A 14769-nucleotide genomic window follows, 5' to 3' on the forward strand; every position below is an offset into this window, starting at 1 on the left:
TTCAATTTGGAGGCCCGGCATCGCGAACAGGAGAGGGTGAGCTTCTTGCGGGTGTTGGAAACATCCATGTTAAAGGGATGAATTTTTGAAAGAATTGGCTAACTTGGAGGCCTTGGAAAGGACCCTACATCGGAAACTAAGCCTATTCAGATCGGCCCCCAATGTGAGAGAGGCGGGCAGAATGCGATTGGATCGGGGGACGTTGACATAAAGTACAAAAAGCGGGGTTGATTACCGCCTTCACTTTCTACGTCGTACATGGCAGATCAAAGGAAATATCCTCGTATTATTAAATTCATCTTTGGAGAGTCAGATTGGATTGCAAATCAATAAGTATGTCCAGATATAGTACATCCTGACAAAGATATGTGTTGAGCGTATTCCCAGATCACAGTAGATCTGAACGTTCTCTTGAACACCATGAGTATCGATCAACATCTGCACAGGTTGAAAACTGAATGAAAGCTCTAAAAGGGCAGAGTATGAATATTATAATGACTACAGTATGATATAAAACAATTGGAAAATGGGATCATTCCCATGTGGCACGCCTGGACCAGAAGAAGCTGAAGGAGCCTTCTTCAACAACTTTGGAAGATTAGAGAAACCTTTCCAAAATCAATTGTTAACGTTGAAATTTGGCTTGTCAATACGGAGTCCGGTTCATGCCCATGTGGCAAGGTTGTTCTATCAATAGTCCATGGACGTGTACGGAGTACCCGTCTAGAAAATGTTCCGCGGAATCCGTGTGCTGCTTCTTGCCGTCAGAAGGCAACAATTCAGAAATGATTACCCCCAAAAAATGGATATTGTATACCCTCTCCTCAATTCTGGGAAGATGATGATATATTAGATCCTTTCTCCCATGATGAAGTGGACACAAAAAAGTGGTGATTGAATCAATATCATTTTGAAAACAACATGCCTTACGCTGGAAACCCCCTATCAGACATCGAGGCCAAGGTCTCTCAGATAGTCTCAATCATTGCTACATATCGCCACCGCTCCGCTGTTGTCCCTGATCGTTACGCTAAGTTCGCCCCCACGCTCGAGAAACAGGTTAGAGACATTGTCTCCAATAAGGAGCCCATCCGTTTTATCCTTCCTGCCTTCCCTTTCAAGGCACCGGCCGAGGGAACTAAGCGGAAGACCCTCGGTCCTCTGCCAGACAAGGCCGAGGAGATTGCATTGCAAACACTCAATGGAGTCGCCGACTCGATTGCCGAGATCTACGAAAGCGGCGCCACCGTTTTGATGGTGTCAGACGCATCAGTATATGGCGGTAGGACTTTGTTGTCATTCGTCCTTGATGGATAAAGCTAATTTTTTGAGACCTTTTGAACATCGCCGATAGCGACGCTTTCGCGTATCATAGAGAGTTGAACAAGCTCGCCACTACTCTCGGCCTTCGCCATCTGGAATTCACCAGCCTGGGGGCCTTGGCCGGCATTATTCCACGGGAGGCACAGACACTCGAAGAATACACCAAATTTGTGGCCAAGACCCGTGACCACCTGGACTACTCACTTGCTAACGTGGTCTCTGTCGAGGATGAAAATTGGAAATCGACAAGCCGGCACTACGACACAGCTCTCCCAGAGAGCAACCATCCGGCAGCCTTAAAGACAGCCATGCTCCAGCGAGGCAAGGTAAATGCCACCTTCCCGAATATCTGGCCTGACTAACAGATATAGACATATGCCACACTACTGGCGTCGGCTGCGCCGTCCGCAATCCGTTTGTCAATCCATGAGTCCAACAACGTTGGTAAGATCACTCTCAACCTCTTTCCTCCGGCGGTCAACCCAGATTTCATCACACCATGGCATGGGGCTATTGCTTTGTTCCCCGACGCTAGCTTGCGCGTGGTTGATGCGTCTACCATCAACAAGGACGAATTCGAGGTCGTGAACAACGCTGCAGGCCAACCATGGCTCCTACGTGCGAAGTGCGAGCTTTTTAATTGGCCTGGAAAGGAGGTCGACTTCGAGCCACTTTTCCCCTGCGGCATGCTGGTCCGTCCAAAGGAAGGACACGGGCCTTTGAAATTTGAGGATGTAGACATGAAACGTGTACGTCGTCTGGCTCTCGCCACTGCACCCCTGCTCTTACGGGGGTTCACCATGGAAGTGGAGAAGGAGGTATTCCGCGAAAAAGCCCGTCAACTGGGTGAGATCCAGTCATGGCCATTTGGTGATATTCTCGAGGTTCGCGAGAATGGAGAAATCAACATGAACAACGTGCTTACGCGCGAGGCCATGCCCTATCACTACGATGGCGTGTTCAAGATGGCTCAGGATGAGAAGACGGGTGAATGGATTTCCACGCCACCTCTTTTCCAGATGTTTCGTAACCGCGCTGCCTCCCAGTCTGAGGGTGGTCTCACTCTCTTTGCTTCGTCGCGCAATCTTCTGCCACTCCTCGGGCCTGATACTATACCGCTTGAGGAACTGCGTTCTCTAAAGTGGAAGACATTCACAGAGTCCAATGACGCCTTTGGTGGCCATGAATTGCACTTGCCCTTCATAGTGGCACACCCGGAGTCCGGTGCCGATACTTTCCGCATCCACGAACCCTGGCCCGAATCAAAGTGCATCTCTGGAAGCAGTAAGCCAACTATTGTGCAGGTCGTTGGCTGGCCTGAAGCCGAGAGTGATGCACTGTTCGAGAAGCTTACGGCTCTGCTTTACGATCGTCGTGTCGTATATCGCCACCAGTGGCAAGCTGGTGATTTCCTTTTCAATGATAATGCTACAACCCACCACACTCGGACTGCATTCACTGAGGGCCACCGTGAGCACTGGCGTGTGCATGTCAACTAAGTATTACTTAGTCATGGCTTTTACTCGTGCTTTAGTTTGTTTTGATATTACCTAGGTATAAGCATGAGATTATATGAATACGATATATGAGAAACTTTTTCCCTACCTACATAAATACTCGGTAGAACCTCAGAACTTTCTAAGCTTGCATAATGAGTACTTACTGTGGAGTTACGGGCATTTTATGAAGGAAACTTTTAGCCGCAGACACCTAAGATTGAACACAGCTCTTAATTATGACTACTTTCTCTATGTATTTCATTATAGCTCTATTTTTAGTTTTTCAATACAACCCTAAACTATGATAGAAATCTCTAGGACCATATACATATTACTGCAGCATCCACTTGGATCTGATTTAATAATGAAAGAACGCGCGATAAACGTCCAAAAATCGTAGTTGAGACACTGAGCCACCTTGGGAAATGTACCTGTATATCAGTCCCAGAGATTTTACATGACTGGATCGATAGCAGCGGGCGACACTTGGGACTTCAAGAGCGGGTACAAGCTTTGCGTCATACCAGAAAGTAGCTCGGCCTAGATGGGAAACGCTGAGAAGTTTTGGAAAAGGTTGTCGGTGGATGAATTCTGAATGATCTGAATCATAGTCTACCTCAGTATCAAGCAATATGGAGTATCGTACCACAAAGAATAACATTGAAATTCTGCTCATGCAACACTGGAATAGTTGGTATATGTTTTTTGATCATGAATTCAGTCAATCTATTAAATTATAAGGTCCATTATTCCCGGCCAACACAAACGAGAAAAAGAAAAATCAATAACCGTGAACATCACAGATTCCTTCAAAGATCTGCTGTCTCTGGAATAGCCTCGGGAACTGGCTTGTCCCCCGCCGCTTGTTTCGAATCAAATCGATGGTCTTTTACGAAGAAAATCACAATGAAAAATCCCACAACTGCAAATCCGATTCCAAGCCAGAGAGCACCCCGGTAGCCGCGGATCGGGTCTTTGCCCCCATCGTTGACATGAGACTCAACAGTGGCCGCAATGCCGAGACCAATGGAGATGGAATACTGCACAACAGTCGAGATAAAGGATCCAGCCACACCTTGCTCCTCGGGTAGGACAGCGTTGGAAATGAGAACTCCGGACGAGGCAAAGGACAGGTCAGGTCCACCTACGACAAGAAGACATGCGGGGAAGATGAAGGCCCAGTAGACGTTCGAGTAGCTGGCAAAGCTCATGAGCAGATTGCCGAGGAAGAAGGAGAACATTGAAACGCCAAAAATATACTGTGCGGGGGTCTTGTCGACAAAGAGCCCAACAGCAGAGGTTGCAAACAGTCCACCAATGACCAGGGGAACCATTTGAGCCACTGTAGCAAGTGGAGGTTCCTTATGGATAGTGAGAATGAAAATGGTGGTATAGTAGAGGAAGATTCCAAAAGACATCCAGCCAAATGCCATGGCTGTGACCACAGGAGTGAATCCTGGACGACCCCAGAGAGAGTTCGGCAGGACGGGTGCAGCCACGTGAGACTGGGTAAAGATGAAACCAACGAGCAGAAAGATACTGACAATCAGCAGGGCGTAGATATAGGGAGTTTGCCAACCGACGACTGAAGCCTGATTCCAAGAAAAGGAAAATAGAATCAGAGCTGATATGCCTATTAAGCTTCCCATGTAATCGAACTGGCGGAAAGTCAGTCCTGGGATGGGGGAGCCGACACGGTGAGGGACAATGACAACAGTTGCCAGACCGAGAATGAGGCAGCCGATAGCCCAGAACCAAAATCCCCATCTCCAGGTAACTTTCTCACCGAAGGCAGCCCCGATAAGGCCGCCGAATATGTATCCAGAAGGAGCACAGAAGCCTAAAAAGGCAAAGGCGATGTTTTTCTTGATTGATAAAGGCGGGAATGCACGTGCTAGCAGTGCGAAGGAATTGGGAACCAATGCACCATTGCCAATTCCCATCATTCCACGCGCGATGTCAAATAGAACGACGTCGTGGGCAAAGCCGCAGATCAGAGACCAGATAGCCATCCAGATCCATCCAAATATAGTAACATACTTGTGACCGAAGTGATCACCAAGACGTCCAGTAATAAGGACGAAGACACCACCGCAAAGGGAATAAGAGGCTAAGAACCACGACATCTCTCCATTGCTAGTTGAGTGGAGAGATGCGCCTATCTCCTTCATCGAGAATGCGGCAACGCCTAGACCACCAACTGAGAAGAGTTGGGTCATGCCAATAACGAAGATAAAGAGAGCCTCTTGGAAAGTTGAGGAGAATGATGTAGGAGCAGTTTCTGGCCCTGCATTCTCTGCTGCTTCTGGGCTCGAGATGATCACCTTTTCATCGGAAGATTGGCCCTCTAGGGTGGGACTGCTGGATCTGTCGGTAGTCGACATGATGTGCTGGGGGATTGTATAGATAGGATAGATGCGAGGTTGATCAGGATGAGAAGGGAGGAGTTGAATTAGTTTTATAATTTATCTGTATTATTGGACTTGAGTTCATTTTGTTCTGTGCTCCGTATTTTTTTTAACCCTGAATGATGAATGATGAATCAATCCACGGGGATAGAATCTGGCGTTGAAAGTCCGCGGAGTTTCAGAAAAGTCCGATTTCCTCATCCGTGGACCAGTCCGACTGCAATATCCCACTTAATTTCAATAGGCTGGTATTTTTCAAAATATTCATTAGTCAAGCTCGCATTCAGCTGCAATTCGTCGATTAGTAGTGGATTAGCAGATCGGCGTCGCTGTACATAAGCGAGGGAGTTTCTCTCTATTAGGGAGGTATAGAGACTCAACAATACACTCGACTCGCATATTGATTCATTGAGTAGTTGCAACATGAGTGTATGCAGCTGAAAAATTAGAATTGATCGGAGATTTGGAGTGGAATTCCAAAGTGTAATCTAAAAGGTTGGCCAGCATAACGGAATAATACACCCACGGAAAGAACGAATTCCAGGACGGTATATCCTTGGAAGATTGAATTTCTTGAGAAGCCATCAAGTCCGCACCACCAAAATAAGGTCGAAAACAAAGTCAAGAAGGTCATGACGTTTCATTGATTTCTTCCACCGATGTCCGCGGGATTTAATGCCCCTCAAAGACTTTATTTCAACAACTCTTATAGTTTAGTCTCACCGCCTAGGGAGACTAGACCATAATGTGTATTACTGTTTGCTGGAAGAGTGCAGGTTATCTGTTACTTGTAACATGATATTTGGGACGGATAAATCGATAAATCGGCGAAGAAGTATTGGAAGATGTCGATTTATCAAATTTCGATTTGAGAGTTTTCTGCGTCGATATATCAACGATGGGCAAGCGTGATCATTACTAAAGGAGCTGCCTCGAAGAGGGGAATGACTTGATTTAAGTGTATTTATTTATCACTACGCAGAAAATCCCTGATATTTTGAGTCTGTAACACAATAGCGGCATTAATGCATCAGTTTCGAAGCCTCATCTCATTCCTTCAAAATATCACCTTGATCTCGCTTGGTAATACTAGATGCGTAAATCAAATTGAGCCAGTTACCTAAGCGATAGCCACCCTTTGCAATTTGCAGCTCAACAGTACCAATGGTATCGTCATAGTAAGTAGGGTATAGGTCACCAGTCTCCAAAGCAGCGGCTCCATTGGGCATGACAACGGTGCAGACCAGGGCATTAGCATCCGATGCCCATTGCAAAGCGGTGGTAATAGGATCACTCAGAGTGTCATCCTCAATCCAGGTTGCTGCTTCTGACTGATAACTGCCTGAATCAATCTCAGTGATCAATGTCTTAGCCCACGACTTCGCATGCGCAAGCGATGAGGAACCAATCAGCTTTTCAGGAATGTATGTATCCCAGTCTGAGTGTAGATTGTCGCTATATCCATCAAACGTGACGTCGATGTCATTTCCGCCAACCTCATAGGCCTCGTTGTGCAGAGGCTGTGTTAGATCCCCGACAATATGGACGATGAATTTAAGGGCTTCCGCGATTTCAGAGGATGATAGATCACTTTCAACCACACGCTGCGTGTAATTCTGAATGGCTGATACGGAGCATGAACTACCACAGTCCCTATCATAGCTCACATTGCAGTCTGACGGGGGATCATCATTGGCATCGATATAATGCATCGAGGCTGACCATTTGCCGGCTTTCGTCTCGCGGTATTCATCTGCCCAAGAGGCAATACTAGCCAAGTATGAAGACGAGGAATCATCAAGAATATCTTGAGCCCTTTTATTTTGGTGTCTATTAGCGGTATTTTCACACAACCAGGAGCTAAATACTGGCTTTTTGGCTGTTTAGAAGGACTTACCATGATTCTGTACTTGAAGAGACATAATTCTGGGCGATATAAGCGACAGTTGCGTGGCCTAGTTTACCCCATGCATTTACTCCATGGAATGTACCGAATGCAATAAGAACGACCTTCAGATGAATTGACAGATGTCCCATCTTGAAGAAGCTTGAGAGAAGTCGTGGTTCAAAAAGTGCTTGGTAAAGTGATATAGTTTGAAAGCTTTGCGAGCGCTATGAAGATCCTGTCTAGGTAAGAAACCTCTGTCTCTGGCACAACCTTCTAAGGCTATTTATATCCGTACAATTCATGGAGATGCATTTCCGTCTAAGGATCGGTTAATTAAATCATGCCATATGCAAAACTAAAAGCCGTGTTCCGGACAGTTGCTGTAACTTGAGTCTGCAGGTCACACTAGGTCATTATCTTAAGTGGAGAAGCGCGATAACACGGAGATAATGTAAGACACACACCCATTTCATCGAATAAGACCATGGTATGTGTACATGTGTACAGTTTTAGCACTGCAGAGCACACGCACTGATTGCCTTGGCCATAAATGCATGAAGTGCTGGGCATCCAAGTTCCAGGATTTGTCGTCATCGCCATCTGATTCCTCTACGCTACTGTAGTCGTCACGTCAGTCGTCGGCCTCGAATCTGAAGACCCGATTACCTAAATCTATATAATCCTCCAACCGATATAACTATCGACTTGATATTTAAATCGTTCTACTGAAAAAGCTCGAACCATCAAGAAGAATGTGACTCTTCCTGAGAGAACGCAGAAACATTGCAAATACGTATTTTTGGGTGAAAACTCCGGAGTCTTCAATACTATCTTAGCTTGTGGTTTCAAAGATAAAATTCTATCTCCGAGACTCTACACATGCAGTGGTTTCTGCTTCGTGATAGGTTTGATAGGTTGTGCCAAGACTAATCTACTTTTGCCATTTTCAAGCTACTGTATGATCCTGCATGGTATTTTCTTCAGGGTCAACCTTCCGACGGAACTCCGGCGATTTAGAGCTGCAATCTGGAATTTGGAAGCTTTGAGGGCTTTCGTTGTTTAAAAAACTTCAATTTTTCAAGGTCTGATTCTTTGATGTTCCAGAATTTGATTTCAACACCGATTCCGTCAGTGCAGATACTCTGAAAGATCACTTTCTTTTCCATCTTTTCCCCAAACATCTCACCGGAAGAATTCTGTTCTTCGATCAATAAGGAAGGTGTATTGCAAGATAGTTATCATTTGGTTTTCGGCTTTGATTTCCTATCGGATAGCAATGCAGCTGTATCTCCCTGCAAGACCCATACAACAATTAGATACTCAGATGTACAGATGTCTAATTGTCAATTTACTGTTTTCTGAGACACGCAACAATGTAATAATCATACACCCCAAATCTTTGTCATCATAATGCATTCCAGATTCGGATCTTCCGTAATAATCCCAATCTCCGTAACTCGGTACCTTTTCTCTCCAAAAACAACAGGGGCGTCCTCAGAATAAACAGATTCAATATTAATTTTTCGAATATTCAAAGCCAGAATAGTCTGAAGCTCAATCTACCCTAGCTCCTGACCGATATAATTGCGGGGACCCTGTTCAAACGCTCACCAAGCATTTTCTTTTTTTAACAGGCATCGGTTCACCTTCTCTAGTAAACCAGCACTCAGGAACAAATCTGAAGTATGAGTCCAGAAATTCTTGTATCAATGAGATGCAAAGCTGCATCCAAAGAGCATAACCACTTCTGTTCGGTATCTGTTAGAACCAATGGAATCTGGTTTTACTAAAGTGAATGGACTCGGGAAATAAATAGAACTAGTGGAATCAGGGCATATCCAATTCCATCGCGGGAACTTAGAATGAACATACATCTTACCGCATAATTACTCCACGTATCAACGTAGTAGTAATAGTGCATCGAGATCCCTGTGAACCGACAGAACCGCTCTCAGTTTTTGGATGGGCTAGGTAGACATTCAGTTGGCCTGCTTCGATTGTGCCTACATGATGGAAAAGGTCAAGCGTTTCCTTAATGATGGCTGATATCTGGCCGCGGGCTCTGCTTGGATAGGGACCAGATACCGTGTCGTGTTCGGCACGGATTCTGGAGAAAGTTAAGGGGCTTCTCTGTAGGAGATTATAAAATATGAAAGGCTGTTGTAGTGATGTCGTGTCCTGCAAATATAAATATTTTGATTTGGTCGATAAAGCCTTGATTGATACGGGTGGGACTATAGTTGGATAAGCCTGCCTCTGAGAGGAATGCTATCGCGGCTAAAGAGTTGATTGTCTTGTGGTCAGCTGAATCATTTCTCAGATACTTGTTGATCCCTATCTGCACATGGGGCAAGAGGTATCCTCGGATATCGTATCTCATAATCCTGGGGTCCCAAGAAGTATGGAGTGCGGGGTATGGGGTATATATGTCTAAAAGCCTCCGTTCTAAGCAGTATTATGATTTACCGCCATATGATATTGCTTCCAAGAATGAATGGCGATTATTATAGGACATCTTGACTTTGAGGTCAGTTTGACTACGCCAAATTCACCTTTTCTTGACGGCAATCGAGAATCCAGACAGATGTGGCCAAAAGAAGGTTTGGATACCGATAGGAATGGCTGTAGTTGAGTCGTTCTTCTAGAATAAAAACCCTACATTTGAGAAAAAAGACCCTTTGTGAATATCGTTATTGGTTTTCCTGTGCTCAATACATTTTGCGGAACAGTTGGTAATACAGACCCAGAAGTCTGGCAACTAGAAAGATAGATTCAAACAAAACAGCTTGATGCGAGCGAGGTGATATCCATATAACTTCTCAACTGGAGAGTATATAGTCAGTAATGGACCACAGGCTGATGCTATCGATACATTACATTATACATCAAAATTGTTGAATAAAGTCAAGATGCCTAACCACATATCCATTAGATGGAATGTATAAACCCATTTATTTATCTTTCTGGTCTGCTAAAATCTTGTTCAAATATTCACATAAATTCATTGAACACTACTCTAGCTTTATATCCAGCTCCTTCACTACTGACGCAATTTTTCCGACATACATCTCCGTCCACTTAAGTTCCATGAATTCCACGAGTTCACACACCTTCAACTGCCCTTCTTCATCCTTCTGAAAGGTGAAACAGAAGCTAAATTCTCCTCTTTCCGCAGCATCAGTCCCCTTTAGTTTAGGGTGGTAAACAACCCTTGCACTGGCTTTCAGCGCATGCTCGTCAACCACAACATCCTTCACTTCCACTGTGCAAGATTCCATTGCAGCTAGCTCGGGTGTCATCAAGGCTTCATATTGTGCATTTGTGAAGCCAGATTCCGGCGCTCCCAGAGCACCGGCTGGTACGATGAGTCGGACGCAATTTGGCGTCAACGTAGATGAATAAACGGATGTGGTTTGTTGTCTGATGGCTTCGGGATAGCTGGCGAAGAAAGCCTCAACAGCGCGTTGAATTGATTGGTAGAGAGGTGAAGTTGCCATGATGAAATTCGAAGAATGATGTGTAATAGATGGTATTCAATAAGACGTTATGGGTATGAATGAAGACGGCTTAATGGAGGAAACGTGGTACATTATATATGTCCATTAGCTATCTTTTCAGCCAGCCTCATTCTCGGCCGGCAATCTTATTGGCGAATTATAAATGAATGAGTTATTACGAACCGTTAGCTCGGCACTAAAATAGACCCACGGTGTCGGTGAGTAATAAAGTGCTTCCTGGCCGTTCCGTTATCCCGTTCGTTCCATCAATCAAAAGTTCTAAAAATTATAAATTTTCGAATACGGATTTAAGATTCAGAACATGATAAATTTGATTGGATTAAACGATTCTATCCCAAAGAGTAAATACACTAGCATTATGCCGCTGATCAAGCTAGTTAGATCTACTCTTCTCACCAAAATCGCGGCAAATGACAGGGTCACTCACGTCAAAATAGCCGACCTCTCAGAACTTTCCAATGAGTTAATCATTAAGATCATTAACTTGGTTGAAACTTTCCCATAGAGCCTCAAGACGCCAAATTATGGCATTCTTACCTCTAATTCTACCAGTCTTTTGTGAGCTGAAATATATCGGTACTAGAGACACATGTTAGCGATCCAACGTTAGTGGTCATATTTCGGGCTAATGGAGATTTAAATGGTGACTGAGAATGAGTCCTGTAGAGAGCCACCAAATTGGGTGTGGATGATTTGATGATACAACAGGAACCGGACAAATTCTAGAAGAATCCCATGAACTAAAAGAAAACTAGAGTCGAGCTAAAGTCAGTTAAATATAGGTGTAAGACAATCGGTTGTGCATATCCAGATCAACGTTGATGTCTGCAAAAAATATTAATCAAAATTGATACGAGAGAAGCTTACCCGGCAAAGAGCTGACTTGGTGTCTCATAAATGACGGTTAGATTCAAGCCCACAGGCTGGCACTGCACTAGTAGGGACTAATGCCGAGACCGCGATTTGACAAATCCGTTGGCCCTAGTGAGCCAACCTATTTCACAACCCTCTTCCTGGCAAGATTCATATCTGAAAGTATGTTTTACTATACTAACTATATAATCATAATTGGAAAGTTCGCTAAAACATTTTTCGATCTCAGATGCTTGTTTGAATTTTTATTTGCAGATGGAGGTATTTGTCTTTCGTTCTTCTCGATTGTTCGTCACAAGGGAGGACTCAGGCTATAAACACTAGAAGCTCAACGGACTCACGGGAGCTGCGAGAAATTACAGACAATTATTGAGCTGAGTCGCGAAAATCTGGACGCTGACTTCGACCTGGCTCTCAAAGGCTTCTACGGGTGGACTCACAAAGTGCCTCGAAAAGGTACATGAATTAGAGCATCGTCCTAGTTCCAGTGAGAACTCTGGGCATGAGCCAAGTTGTATACTCGACCAAGAAACCTCGCGTTGTGCTCCCAACTATTGGCCAGAATCTCCTCGTACTGGACAGCGTCTGCACGTAAGCAATGTGGCACCGATGAACTCGGTAACCCTGGATCTGATATTCTAGTCAGCCATGAAAGGCACTGGACCGTTTTCCGCAGGAAAGATCGGAATTAGCAGAGATATTCTTGACTTTCAAAATGGGAAGCAATCATAGCGAACTACTACACCATGATGGCGAATGCCAGCTAGTTTTCATTACTAATGCCATGCTAGACGTCCAATTTTGGCATTTGAAAGCCCCTTTGGGTTGTAAATCATTTTAATACGGATATTTCGGTCTGACGACATACTCAAAGTGCCTCTCGCTGTTTCTAATACGAATATTGGTCAATTCTGCGGCAAAGGCAACATCACTACTCCACCACACATCTACAACTGCGCCTTTGTGTCAAGTCTATTTCCAAAAATGTTTCAGTGTTACTATCGAGCTGGTGAACTGTTTCAGCATTGGAATATATCATGAAACTGAGTTTGGTCAAAGACAGTTCAGGAGGCAGGACCCCTTGACCTGTCAAATAATGACACCAGATCGAGTACGAACAAAGAACTTGCCTTTCATCTTCCAGACTCGACCGCCACCTTGATGCTCAATGCTCTCTGCTCCCAAGATCCATCGATGCTATTAACTAGAGTCATCTCATTCCTTTATCCCAATATTCTATCCTACACTCATTCGCTCACGCATGCCTCGCTCGTTGATTCTCGAGCAGAGTTGATTAAAAGGCATCTACATCTATTCTTCCCGGTAGATAATCTGCGAGATGGCGGACGAAACCTGCACTGGCAATAAGCTCTGGTATGTCTGTACTGTAGGAAAATTTCGAGGATGCTGCTCTAGCAACCCTTGTATATCAGGCATTTGTCCAGATGATGACACTCCGAGTCTTTCTGTGTCTTCGGTTTCGTCAACATCCTTTAGTATATTTGAATCACCAACAACAATCAGCACTACGACGACATCTACTAAAGAGGTAGACTCGAGCTCTGCAAGTTCCACGAGCTTGACCTCTACTCCCATCACTAGTATAGAGTCTCTAGGCGCTTTGCTGACTACTACCTAGGCGGCAAAAGCTTCTGCTGTAACTTCAACTTCAACTTTCACTCTAACCAGCCCCTTACATAATTCTAGTAATGTCGGTGGAATATCTGGGGTTATTATATGGGCTATAGTAGACTTAGTCCTCTATGGCACTCTGTTTTTTATATAGAGGTGTAGGAAACGCTAAAGGGTGTTTAATATCAACCTATACCCATTAGTCTCTATATGCTCTCTCTATAAACAAAAAATAACTCTGATAACTAAGATAATTCTGTTAATAGGTGATAAGAATTAACTTTCATGTTTAAATGATAAGCACGAACTTGATCGTTTCGCTCCGGACGAACATAAGCACGAGAGTTTAGTGTTAATGAACTCTGTACTCCTAATATTTTCAACAGCAAGATCAAACCTAGGCATAAGTATATATAATCCTGACACCTTGAATATGAGCCTTATAATCCTAGCGTCTAGTTCCATACCGTCACTAAGCTCTGGATATCCCACGATTGAAGACCTATCATAAGTCTATCCGAAGAAACATGTTAAACCAACCGAGCTTCCTGCTTTTACGCCCAGGGGAGTGGGATTCACTCCAGAACTATACAACACTAGATTTTACCGCTAAAGAGCAGAATTGGCCGAACAATCCCAGAGAGAACTGATCAATGTACCACTCGAATAAAGAAGATGGCAGAATAAGCCCCGATCCCGACATCATAAACCGGGCGCAAGGTCCTGTGACTCATCATCGCCTCGTACCCCGAGCTCTGCTACCAGTAGTGAAACCATGAGCCCTAGACTCATGAGCCGACGAACAGCGCGGAGATTATTCACCACAGACGGGATTGTTCTAGGAGCAACCCTGGACTCTCACGATAGCGCTGAACAAGACCACATCCTGAATATAAATAGGCTTAATATAGCTGACCACGTGATGAGATTTATGGATTATGAGCCAGTGACTCGGTCTGCTGCGGGGTTATCTACTAAGACGTCGACAGAGGGCCAAACTATTCCCACTCTGACTACTCTTGAGGAAGATCCTCTCTCCCCACTAGGCGATGCTCCGTCTGCGTATAATGCCGAAGGGAAAATCTTGCGGGTCAGAGACACCAAGTCTTCACATGGCACTTTGGGATGTACAGCTCGCAGAGAGTAATTTGTTTTGTCACATTTTCGCATTGGGGGGTTTCACTGCCAATATTTGACCACATTGGGGCCTAGTTAATTTCCTATGTCGCAATAGAGTATATCTTACCAAGCTATTTAGGTCTTTAGAAAACACCAGACTATTGTTTAAATGAAGCCTTGGATACTCTAGAAGCCATATTAGTTGATATGTTTGGTATACGTTATATCCCATAATCAATATTAAAAAATTGAAAGATGTCTGACAAACTAAATATGATTAGAGTAGGCAGCAAAGCGGGTATTAAAGCCATGACTGCCTTCCTTTCCGATTGTTTCTGTAATATTACTCGTCTACGATGTATACCAGTTGAATATCTTCAATAGCAACTTTATACGGCGGTGATGCCGTGGCTGACTAATCAGACCAGGAGTCAGAAATTTCACTCTGCCTAGAAAAGCGTCATTTTTCGCATGCTCTAATAATGAGTTCAATATCTTTTGACAACTTA

General features: G+C 44.3%; 6 protein-coding genes across 6 annotated transcripts; 2 read left to right on the top strand and 4 right to left on the bottom strand.

Moving 5' to 3' along the window:
- Window positions 1-921: 921 nt before the first annotated feature.
- Window positions 922-2822, top strand: N7495_006004 (isocyanide synthase family protein; the record flags this gene model as incomplete). The annotated part of the gene is made up of 3 exons (XM_057208655.1): window positions 922-1282; window positions 1333-1649; window positions 1695-2822. The coding sequence occupies 3 exons, from the start codon at window positions 922-924 to the stop codon at window positions 2820-2822; spliced, it is 1806 nt and encodes a 601-aa protein (XP_057062429.1).
- An 809-nt stretch (window positions 2823-3631) lies between these two features.
- On the bottom strand, window positions 3632-5206 carry N7495_006005 (uncharacterized protein; the record flags this gene model as incomplete). The annotated part of the gene is made up of 1 exon (XM_057208656.1): window positions 3632-5206. One exon carries the CDS (start codon window positions 5204-5206, stop codon window positions 3632-3634), a length of 1575 nt encoding a protein of 524 aa, XP_057062430.1.
- Window positions 5207-6279: 1073 nt separating this feature from the next.
- Window positions 6280-7267, bottom strand: N7495_006006 (S1/P1 nuclease; the record flags this gene model as incomplete). Its single annotated transcript, XM_057208657.1, has 2 exons — window positions 6280-7045; window positions 7128-7267. The coding sequence occupies 2 exons, from the start codon at window positions 7265-7267 to the stop codon at window positions 6280-6282; spliced, it is 906 nt and encodes a 301-aa protein (XP_057062431.1).
- Window positions 7268-10129: 2862 nt separating this feature from the next.
- On the bottom strand, window positions 10130-10615 carry N7495_006007 (uncharacterized protein; the record flags this gene model as incomplete). The annotated part of the gene is made up of 1 exon (XM_057208658.1): window positions 10130-10615. The coding sequence occupies one exon, from the start codon at window positions 10613-10615 to the stop codon at window positions 10130-10132; it is 486 nt and encodes a 161-aa protein (XP_057062432.1).
- A 2205-nt stretch (window positions 10616-12820) lies between these two features.
- N7495_006008 (uncharacterized protein) lies at window positions 12821-13105 on the bottom strand (the record flags this gene model as incomplete). Its single annotated transcript, XM_057208659.1, has 1 exon — window positions 12821-13105. One exon carries the CDS (start codon window positions 13103-13105, stop codon window positions 12821-12823), a length of 285 nt encoding a protein of 94 aa, XP_057062433.1.
- An 811-nt stretch (window positions 13106-13916) lies between these two features.
- Window positions 13917-14288, top strand: N7495_006009 (uncharacterized protein; the record flags this gene model as incomplete). Its single annotated transcript, XM_057208660.1, has 1 exon — window positions 13917-14288. The coding sequence occupies one exon, from the start codon at window positions 13917-13919 to the stop codon at window positions 14286-14288; it is 372 nt and encodes a 123-aa protein (XP_057062434.1).
- Between the last annotated feature and the right edge of the window lie 481 nt (window positions 14289-14769).

Source organism: Penicillium taxi (genome assembly GCF_028828555.1).
Source record: "Penicillium taxi strain IBT 34144 chromosome Unknown utg000004l_segment0_segment0, whole genome shotgun sequence".
NCBI lineage: Eukaryota > Fungi > Ascomycota > Eurotiomycetes > Eurotiales > Aspergillaceae > Penicillium > Penicillium taxi.